General features: G+C 37.7%; 1 protein-coding gene across 1 annotated transcript; it reads left to right on the plus strand.

The window, feature by feature from the left end:
• Window positions 1–1176: 1176 nt before the first annotated feature.
• On the plus strand, window positions 1177–9248 carry LOC107701579 (leucine-rich glioma-inactivated protein 1-like). Its single transcript, XM_016503624.1, has 8 exons — window positions 1177–1477; window positions 1594–1665; window positions 4285–4356; window positions 4495–4566; window positions 4822–4893; window positions 5000–5169; window positions 5252–5416; window positions 7509–9248. The coding sequence occupies exons 1-8, from the start codon at window positions 1302–1304 to the stop codon at window positions 8324–8326; spliced, it is 1617 nt and encodes a 538-aa protein (XP_016359110.1). The 5' UTR covers window positions 1177–1301; the 3' UTR covers window positions 8327–9248.
• The last annotated feature ends 1800 nt before the right edge of the window (window positions 9249–11048 follow it).

Consider the following 11048-nt stretch of genomic DNA (forward strand, 5'->3'; position numbering starts at 1 on the left):
CGTGATAATCATTCTTGTTTGAAATGCGCGAAAATTAAACAAAGTTAAGATCTCCGCAGGTCGTGCCGCTGTCACACGTTCGAGGGCTTCACACGGAGCGTGTAAACTGCGCATGCTCCTTGACCTTGCGATTAAACCACGCCCGCGTGATGTCGTCACACCTGAAACACCAGTATTTAGTCTGTGCTGCAAAGTGCCTGCGGTTCGAAAAAAATTATCTTTGTATGGAAGTCTATGAGAGCACTCAACTCAGTCTGACAGAAATCAGCCAAGAAGGGGCGGTACTACACAAAACGCGACTCGACGCTGATTGGACTATTTAGAGGCAGAACAAACAGTGAAAGATAGCGTCACACTGGGGTTGAATGTGAAAGAAAAAAATCCCTCCCAATCGCGCTAATGTAGAAACCGCCCCTGCTCAAATATATTCAGACTTTTTCTAAGTATAAGTCAAGTATACTTAAATGTCATTTAAAGTATATTTCTGAGACGTACATAAAATTAGACAAAGTATTCTTTCCTATTTTTTAGTTTAAAATAAGTATACTAATAGCACACCTGAATAAACTTCTTCTTCGTAAGGGTACTCCTGTGATTGTTGCTTTGGTCAAGCAGGGATGATCTGACCAAAGCGAGAGCCACTCGCTGCATTGTTTTCTGTGGCGTTCACCATGTTACTGTTAATGGTTTCTTACAGACACGCGTGTTTCTCTCCAGGTGGCGCTGTGATGCTCACGAAGCAGCTCCTTCACATTCAAATCTTTCATTTTTGCGAGTACAAACAGTAGATTAAAACGTAAAACACTTAAACTAGCAATTTGAGGTGCTTCCGCTGACAAACAAACGGAAATAGTCGTCGCAAACCTCTATTTAATTATTAAATAAAAGAGTTTCGCCAGTAATCAGATGACTGTTACTGGTTCAGTGTGACCAGCTCTGAGGAAACTAACAGGGACCATGTGACTCTGGACGCGTGCTGCTTCAGCAAAATCATTTGATGTCACGGACACATTTTAAAAGACAATACAATTTAAGGTACTCAGTGAAGAAACGAAAATCGGAGAATTGTGTAAATCTGTCGTATCTGACCAATTGGAGACAAGTGGCTCGGCTAAGCCCCGCCCATTCTCCGACAGTGACGCTGGCTGTCCTTCTCTGCGCTGATTGTATTTCTATGGTGCGGTTCACACAGATCTGGACAACAACAATAGCCATACATTATCATTTGGTTGATTTGTTTCCGGTATGAGCTCGTGGCTCGCAGCAGCGCACTCGTCGGGACTGTATCGCTGAAGCTGAAGATGGGTCTCAGGAGGACCGCGTTCTTCTGCTTCTTGTTCTCGCTGATGCTGGCTCTTCACGGCAGCCGCAGGAGACCCGCGCGCTGCCCCGCGTCATGCACCTGCAGCAAAGATAACGCCCTGTGTGCCAACACCGGATCAATACCGAGGAGCTTCCCACCTGATGTCGTCTCACTGTAAGCGCAGCAATCACGAGCGATAGCAATACTGATCATCGGTCAGCTTCAGTTTGTGTTCAGAGGTTGCTTCAAATATCTTTTTATTTATTTATTTATTTTTTTTTATTTTACAGATCATTCGTCAAGTCCGGCTTTAATGAAATCCCTAAAGAGAGTTTCATTCACACGCCAGCCCTCCATCTTCTGTAAGACTCATCAGCATCATTACATGACTCACACACACACACACACACACACACACACACACACACCTACAATATTATCTTTGATTTCTGACATCTCTCCATGCTTTGTCTGATCAATACAGATTGTATGTATATATAATGCATTAGAATGGTGTTCATAATACCTTATGATACACAATACAAACTGCTTTATCATAAGTACAGTCAGACGTGGTTACACCTTAAATGAGTAAAATGCATTATAAAAATAATCAACATATAACAGTGTTATGCATTATACCTATAATACAATCACCAGACAATAGGTAAGCTTATAAATATTATAAATATGAAATCTCCAAACCAAGACTTTATTAAAGTAATTATACATTTAAGTACCGTAATATTAATTAACTACATGTACTTACTATATGGTTAGGGTTTGTCTTAGGTTTAATTGCATGCAATTATGCGTAATTAAGTGTTATTATAATAATAAGTACATATGTAACAAGGACACCTTCAAATAAAATGTTACCCCAAATTTAAACGGTTTTACTATATGCTATGATATTAGCTGCATACTATGGTATTTTGTCAGAAGCTGTGGTTATCATGGTACATTTTGCAAGGGTAATTAGTTCCATGTAGTCAGTGAGTGTCCACACTGATGTAGAGCTGCATCTGTTCATGGACCAGTCTCTTTATAGTGAATAGAGAATGGAATCTAATATGTAAATATCTTTAAATAAATAAAAAATCGCTCTGTTGTTTGTCTGAGAGGCTGCAAATATTCATTACTAGTTAGTCTCCTTCACTACAGTGGTACTGATATAGGCTAACTGCTGAAACACTTATGAAAATAAACCATGGTTTTACTGTAGTAAACGTGTAGCCCGTGTTTTTGGCATATTTATATCACAATTTTATTAGAAATACCATGGATAGACTATGGTTAGAGCAGCAAAACCATGGCTAATTTTGTAAGGGGAGAATACACTATAGCTAGATCTCAAACGGTGGATCATTTGTGACCCTGGATCACAAAACCAGTCATAAGGGTACATTTTTGTACATTTTTTGATTTATACATGATCTGAAAGCTGAATAAATAAGCTTTCCATTGATGTATGGTTTGTTATGATAGGATAATATTTGAAAATCTGGAATCTGAGGGTGCAAAAAAATGTAAATACTGAGAAAATCGCATTTAAAGTTGTCCAAATGAAGTTCTTAGCAATGCATATTACTAATCAAAAATGAAGTTTTGATATATTTACGGTAGGACATTGACAAAATATCTTCATGGAACATGATCTTTACTTAATATCCTAATGATTTTTGGCATAAAAAGAAAAATGGATAATTTTGACCCATACAATGTATTGTTGGCTATTGCTACAAATATACCCCAGCGACTTAAGACTGCTTTTGTGCTCCTGGGTCACATATATCATTGTTATATATCAATAGCCCAGTAAAACTGCTCAGTGTTAAGAATTAAGCCATTATAGAGGTTTGAAACGATGTGTATTGTGGATGCTATGCAGATAAATACCTTGACTTGAATGAACCAAGTTGAAGATTCTTACTATTAGAGATGCCGAACAACGATGCAAGCGATCAAATAAATGAATTAATGAAACTTAATCCATACAAACAAGTGGCCGGGTATCAACGAGCTGCCACAGATTGCATTTCCGTATATGATTTTCTTCTGTTTGTGGTGTGAGGGCTTACAGTTTAATGCAAATCACTGTGTCTATAATATAATAAATCTACAGAGATGAATTATAAAGCCACATTTTATTTGAGTTGTTTACCATACCGAGTTTCAGTTTAACTTTCATCCGAGTTCCGTAGTTAATGTAGACATTTTATATTATTTTATGTTTATATGACTCAACGCTTACTGTATCATCAATTGTCATAGCCCTTATCAATGTCTGCAGGAAAACCTCTGCTTTTTCGGCTTTCTAATGCAGAAAAAGCACATTTTTCACACCGGCCGTGCAAAGGGCTATGGCAATTAATGATACAGTAAGCCTTAACCACTATAACGTGATCTTAAGTAGAATAATATAAACATTAAATAATATAAAATTCACTACTATACAGTCTCCGCTCTAGCTAAATTCCCAGAATGCATTGCCGCTGTGACGACACATTCCCATTCTCTATACAAGGAGAGCGGGGCAATTTTAATAATTAGCATTGTTTTAAAATATATTCCTCACACAGTGTTATTTAAAATAGCTAAAGACCTTCACTAAGCTAAACAGATAAAAATGTAAAGGGGTCATATAATGCGATTTCAAGTTTTCCTTTCTCTTTGGAGTGTTACAAGCTCTTGGTGCATAAAGAAGTAATAATCTACTCAAAATCACATTTTGCTATTGCATAACCTTACTATTATTGGACTCTTTACCTTTGTCATGTTTGAAACCACAGCTGTCAAAATGTGGTGACACCTCCTGAACTGTAGAAACCTTCTGTGTGTGTGTGATCCCATACTTTCAGATCAATGTAATGCTGATTTTTAGTACTGCAATCACAAACCTATAAAGACAAATACCCCTCAGTGTCCCACTATATGGGTTCTTCCACTTACCTGTATTCACCCTGTATTATATCTCCTAGACTTTTCACAGCAAACAACTTTGATTCTATAAATGAAGATGCGTTTCTTGGTCTTCCTCATCTGGAGTATCTGTAAGTGTCTCACGGAACGTGATTTTTATGAGTAATAAACACTGCATGAGGAAACATGTTGATCTGATGATTCAACATAACGACTGGAGTCTTCTGCATTGTGCATCAACTTGACTTTGCTGTTTGTTTTTCTTCCAGTTTCATTGAAAATAACCAAATCAAGTCCATATCGCCGTTCGCCTTCAGAGGACTCAAGTCCTTAATACATTTGTGAGTATTTCTGCATAATACCGTTGGCATGTTGCTGATCAGTTCTCAGTTCATCCACATTATCTGTCGTTTGCAAGTGAAACATTGCAGTCATAATAGGAGCATTTTCTTAGTGGACTAGTCATGCTATTTCACTGTTAATAGAAGCAGTCAGCAATCCAGGTTGCATTCTTCATGAGACCTTTGCACAACATAAAAATTGGTAATTTCTCTTTACTGATGAAAGCATTTGGTTCTTTACGAATGTTATTGCAGAAGTTTGGCGTACAATAATTTGGAGACACTACCGAAAGATCTTTTCAAAGGGATGGAAGCTTTGACTAAAGTGTATGTATTCAAGTGTGTGATGTTTTAGCAATGCAACATCATTTAAATAACTGTCCGTGATTTAAGAGCTTGATGGTCTAGACGGGATCTCTTTGCATTTGTCCAGGGATCTGAGAGGTAATCTTTTCAGCTGTGACTGTAAGTTAAAGTGGTTAGTCGACTGGATGTTTCATACAAATGCAACTGTGGATCAGATCTTCTGCAACGGCCCTGAAGCTTACCAGGGCAAGAAGATCAATGACCTTGTGGCGCAGTCATTTGATTGCATAACAACAGGTTGGTAATATTACAGACCGCTTCGTGTTTTCTTGACTCTAAATGGAAAAAAAGGCTTAACATTTGTTTATTTGTTCTACAGATTTTTCGTTGTTGAAGTCTCTTGACTTTCAGTCCATTTCAGTCGAGGCTTTTGGGTTTGGTGGTGACCAGTTTGTCGTGTTCGGCCAGCCTTTCGTTGGCAGGTGCAGTTTCATGGAATGGGATCACGTGCAAATGGAGTTCAGGAACTTTGATAATATCACAAGTAAGCAAACAGCAGTGGAACTGTTGTGTACATGCCTAAATCTAAATCATATAGTAATACACACAATACTGTTTCCAGACAGTTTCAGCTCTTATAGTTGATTCGGTTTCATTTATAACACAAACTGTTGTTCAGCAAAATTATTTTTTTAGGGCTGCCCTCGACTAAAGATTTTTCTGATCGACTAATAATTAGTCGACTAATCACACATTTATATTAATAAACCATATAATTCATAATAATGAGCCTTTAATTGCCTATAGCCTTTCAGTGCTCAAGCGCACACATAAAGCTTGCCACAGCACACCGGCAGAAGTAATGATTATGAATGCGTAAAAACAGTAAGGAGACTGCCTTAACATTATAATAATTCATTGATTGATGTTTTCTGTATTTTCGGCTGCAGTGATGAAGTCGACATCTCCACAGTTGACGTGCATGTTTCATACAAATTACATAATCTGAACATATCTGTTTTCCATTTGAATTGGTTCATTTAAATGTAGACATTTTATATCTGTGAGGCAAAAACAGAGTTTCGGTTCTTTTATTTTTTTTGACCGTATTTGATGCATATTTGATCTGTATGAGCAAAAATGACAAAAAAGTGTTTTAAGTTAAATGCAAATGATCGCACCGCGCTACTGTTTAGTTTCCACACTCCGCACAAACACTTCAGTAGCACACATTTTTCTAGGTTAATGTTAGAGCGAGCAGCCATGTAATGATGCTGCAACTTACATGTTTCAGATGATAAGCCACATTTGAGGTCGATGATCGAAATGAACGTTTGCATGTCCTGACTCTGATGTACTGTAATTAACACATAGACCAGCTGTTAATGATCTGTCCGTCACGGACTGCACGACTTCGCCACTTTATGTGTTTTTTTTTTCTTCGACAAAGTTCCGAGCTGTTCTGACGTCACACTTACGGCGACTGATAATGTGTTTATGTCGTGCCAGATGAGGCTCGCGCAGCCTGAGTGAGTGTGTGAGAGAGACTCTACAGCACACACAGAAAGTTATAGATGCATACTGCGGTAGTAAAATAATAAGAAATTTATAATATATGATTTAGGTACATTGCACGACCAAAGTGTTTCAACACAATTGCAATGTGATTTTATACAATAGTAGTTCAATAAACAAGAATTGAAAATTAAGTGACTTACATTTTAGACACAATATTGACTGTTTTTCTCAATTTCGCTGATGAAAATAGTTCCAATCAAAGCCACAGCAGAACTGTTTTGTGTCTCCGAGCAACACAGCGGTGTTTCGTTACTGAATGAATCCACGTTTTTGAACGAATCAAGTGAGTCAATGATTCAGTAACCCATTCATAAAGACAGTAAATTAGTTACTTGCCTTGTTTCTGAATGAATCAGCCATTTGAACGAATCTGTTTAATGAAGGACTAAATGACTCACTCATTCAAACGTTCATTGCCATTCATTTGCCGCCACCTACTGGTTTGGTTTCATATTTAAAACTATCATTGCATTTTTCTCAACATTTCTTATTTGTATGTTTAAAAAATAACAATTTAGGTAACAATTCTACAGTTTCTTATTATTGTTCTAACTGAATTAATTGAAACAATGGAAGATTTTGATGTGAAAGATGACACATTTAATAAGGTTAGTGAAAAAATGACAATTTAAGAAACAGTGGGAAATGACATCTGTTTTGTTATATACAGCAACTCCTTTTCAGTTAATTGTTATTTCTACCTCTTTTCTAGTCACATATCACTTTATTTTGAGAGTTAAGTTGTTTAACTTTGTCCTGATTGGGTGAATTGTAATGTTTAATAATTTTTTATGATGTAAATATTTTTTTTGCATTAAAAAAGTACAGATTTTTGTTTGTATATGCTGTCAGTTATAGTTTTTAGAAAGAAAATCGGAATCTGCAAAAATCGGTATGGGCAGGTCACACTTACAAAAAAAATGGAAATCTGAATCGGCCAAGAAAATTGCAATCGGTGCATCTCTAATCTCTCATGGCATAATAAACTGGTACTCCATAGTTTTGGTGGTTTTCAAGCCTTTGTTTCATACAGCTTTCCTCAAATCTTTCCTCCGTAGGCACTTCCACTGTCATCTGCAAACCTCTAGTCATTGATAGTCAACTCTTCATTATAGTAGCCCAACTGTTCGGCGGCTCGCACATCTTCAAGCGAGATGTCTCCGCAAACAAATTCATCAAAATCCAAGACATCGACATTCTGAAAGTCCGAAAGCCAAATGATGTGGAAATCTTCCACGTCGACGAAGAGTCTTTCTTCATCATAGCCGACAGCTCCAAAGCCGGCTCGACAACTATTTATAAATGGAACGGCAACGGATTCTACTCCCATCAGTCTTTGCACCCCTGGCACCGCGACACGGATGTGGAGTATCTAGAGATTTCTGGGAAGCCTCATCTGATCTTGTCCAGCAGCTCCCAGAGGCCGGTCATTTACCAGTGGAGCAAGAGCACTAAGCAGTTCGAACGGCGCACAGATATCCCAGAGATGGAGGACGTGTACGCGGTCAAACACTTCACTGTGAAGAGCGAGCTCTACATATGTCTGACCCGCTTCATCGGCGACTCCAAGGTGATGAAATGGGACGGTAGCATGTTCAGTGAGATCCAGACCATGGCCTCTCGTGGCTCCATGGTCTTCCAGCCGTTCTCGATAGCCGACTGGCAGTACGCCATCCTGGGCAGCGACTACGCCTTTACTCGGGTCTATCGCTGGGATGCAAAGAAAAGACAGTTCATTCAATTCCAGGAACTGAACATTCAAGCACCCAGGGCTTTTTCTCTGGTGTTTATTGAGAACAGGGAGTTCCTTCTTGGCTCTAGTTTTAAGGGGCAAACACGTATATATGAACACCTGGTCCTTGACTTGAGTAGCTGATTTGCTTCATTGGGACATTTGAGTACACTGATAAATGAGTGTCTCAATGGATCCTGCGAAGAACCTGTCCAAAGCACGTCCAGGTCATGTTTAACTCTAAAATCCAAAGAAAGAAAAAAATTTTTTTGTTTAAAGTAAATGAAGCCTGTTTTAGGACTCAGTTCTCTATAGTGTTAACAATTTTTTTTTTGTACTGTAATACAGTAATAATTGCTTAGTGTTCAGGTGAAATATTGTCACCATGCCTAAAACGTGTAACGATCCTAAATAGGCTTCATTTTCTTTATGCAAATCACCATTTTTTTTTCTCCTTCTGATTTTGGAGTGAAATATGACTAGAAAGTTTTCGTCAGATTTACCCGCCTCTTCTCAGCATGAAGACTCTTTGCATGATGGTGCCGTTAATTAGGTACCGCCATTGAAATTATCCATGTTTTGTTTTTTTTTACATGATCTTCTCATTGCACTCATTAATTTCTGTGTTTTTACTCTGTGACTGCTGTACTTTCACTGAAATACGTGCTATTCTATTTATTAATGTTTATCTCAAATGAAACTGACAACTTGTTTACTGCTTTCTCAACTTGTAAACAGTGTATTTTTGCGTGGCAGCTGGGTGACATATTTGATATGCAGATTGGACATTTGAAATACACATAGACAGTTTGACCCTGAGTAGTGTGTAGTGTTACCGTTGTTTTTTAGCATTTGCCTGTTTGTTTGAATCCTATTAACTACTAACAGTACAACCAATGTCAGTACTTTTTTCAACAAGATGAAAATATGTGTAAAGAGATGAAGAGATTCTATCACGACTTGATGAAACTGTGATGTTGTTCTACTGGATATGTTTATGCATGCAGTTTCATGCCTACATTTTGGAGACACTGATACTAACTTTAAATAAAGACTTTCCAGAATGCTAAAATGTTTTATATTGTCCAATTGCAAGAGGCCATTTTTGAAATTATTTTTTCTTTCTGCTTGGAAAGAGAAATTATGTGGGCTCTTGTTCTGTAAAAAGGCCATGACCATCCAATAATGTGTGTCACTGTCATTAGACTCATTTGGCATCTGTTTGCAATTCCATTAGGTCATTGGTGTCTAAACCTTAGACTGGAGGGCCACTCTTCTGCAGAGTTTAGTTGTAATTCAACACAACTAACCCAGTTAATCAATGTCTTCAGGAATATTAGAAACTCCAGGAAGGTGTGTTGAGCCCCCATCCTGGTTTTTAGATAAACAGGAAGTGATTATAACATTATATGACTATATGAATCGTATGGGGGGAAAAAAACATTTGAGAAGATAATTGATGTATTTCCCTTTATTTTTAACTGTTTTTGTTCAGTGTACAAATAATCATGGTCAACTATTATAAATTTTTATTGAAGTCCAAAAAGTTCAATAACAGGATACTAATGTTGTATTTTTTCATCCTTGTTAAAGGCTCTGAGATGTTGATATGGATATCTGTGTTTCAGCTAGTGAATAATGTCAGGCTGAAGCCCATTTATTTGAAAGCAGATGAATTATGTGGAAATGCAAAGCCAGAATCATGTTACTTTCATGTCATCAGTGCAAAATATAGGTTAGCAATTTAATTAAACCAACATACGATACCTATACCAGGAGTTGGCAAACTTTTAGCAGGACTGGGGTGAACTGCATTAGGCTAATATTGTAGACCTACCGATGTGTTGGGTTTTGCTCAATATGATGTTAAGTGCAGTGGGCTTGCTGCGGTTAAATATCTAAAAAAGAGACATCCTAAGTCCCAGACGAAACCTAAAATACTATGTGGAGGACACAAAATAATTTAATAATTATAATATGACCGCGTGGTGAACCTATGAACCAAACTCATTTTTAAACATGGTCTCCATGCTATGTACAAGTACAATTTTGGCTGTATTATTTGTGTCCCCTTCAAAAATTGCTCTTGAGAAATTGTACGTATGTTTATTGTCCCATCACCCATCCTTCATATACAGTAGATGTTCATTCAAAAGCATCCATTCAAGGAGATCCATCAAACTAAATATCCTCTCTACACCATCTGCCCTGCTCATGACCCCTCTGCGACTCGGCCTCAGACAATGATAAAATATGACAAACCAAGAAAGTGTTTAGATTTTAAACTATCGTCATAAAATGTCAATTTTTTTGTCACATTAGCAACCATTTTAGTGGCAGTCTGGAGCCCTGAATAAGAGTCAGCTTATTTTATGATGACTGCAAGATGAAGACACATTAGAACAGTTCATAACATCTCACCGTTGCTGCGTGTAACTTTAATGCAAGCAGTCTGGATGTATATAAATGTGTGAAGCAGCAGTATTGTTAGAAGGCGTAGGGTCCCACGATGATGGTGAGCCGCAGGAAAGAGCTTGAGCGATAGCTCATTGCTGCGTGTTGAGTGATCATCTCCAGATCAACGATCAGCTCCTGTGGGCCCTCCAGGGACTTGGTCAAGACCAGCATCGGACATCAGATATACTGCTGAATGGAGAAATACTCCCAAAAATATCAAATTTCCTCAATGATGGTGATAAGAAATAAATGCAGTTAGACATTTTAATAAAAATTTACATTTGTTGCATGCACACTGACAAAATTAAAACGCAAACATGAGGTAGAGGTAGAGCACTCTTTAGCCAGTTGTTGTTAAAGAACCTGTATGTCTATAGTATTTGTTAAATTCAGGTATCTCCATATTTTA

This window comes from Sinocyclocheilus anshuiensis, unplaced genomic scaffold (genome assembly GCF_001515605.1).
Source record: "Sinocyclocheilus anshuiensis isolate Anshui unplaced genomic scaffold, SAMN03320099.WGS_v1.1 scaffold3969, whole genome shotgun sequence".
Classification (NCBI taxonomy): domain Eukaryota; kingdom Metazoa; phylum Chordata; class Actinopteri; order Cypriniformes; family Cyprinidae; genus Sinocyclocheilus; species Sinocyclocheilus anshuiensis.

Excerpts from the sequence above, each read along its gene's own strand:
- LOC107701579 (XM_016503624.1), top strand. The coding sequence starts at position 1,302 with ATGGGTCTCAGGAGGACCGCGTTCTTCTGCTTCTTGTTCTCGCTGATG. Across the intron at positions 4,567-4,821 it reads CTCAAGTCCTTAATACATTT|AAGTTTGGCGTACAATAATT; the intron begins GTGAGTATTTCT and ends ATGTTATTGCAG. Across the intron at positions 5,417-7,508 it reads GAACTTTGATAATATCACAA|GCACTTCCACTGTCATCTGC; the intron begins GTAAGCAAACAG and ends TTTCCTCCGTAG.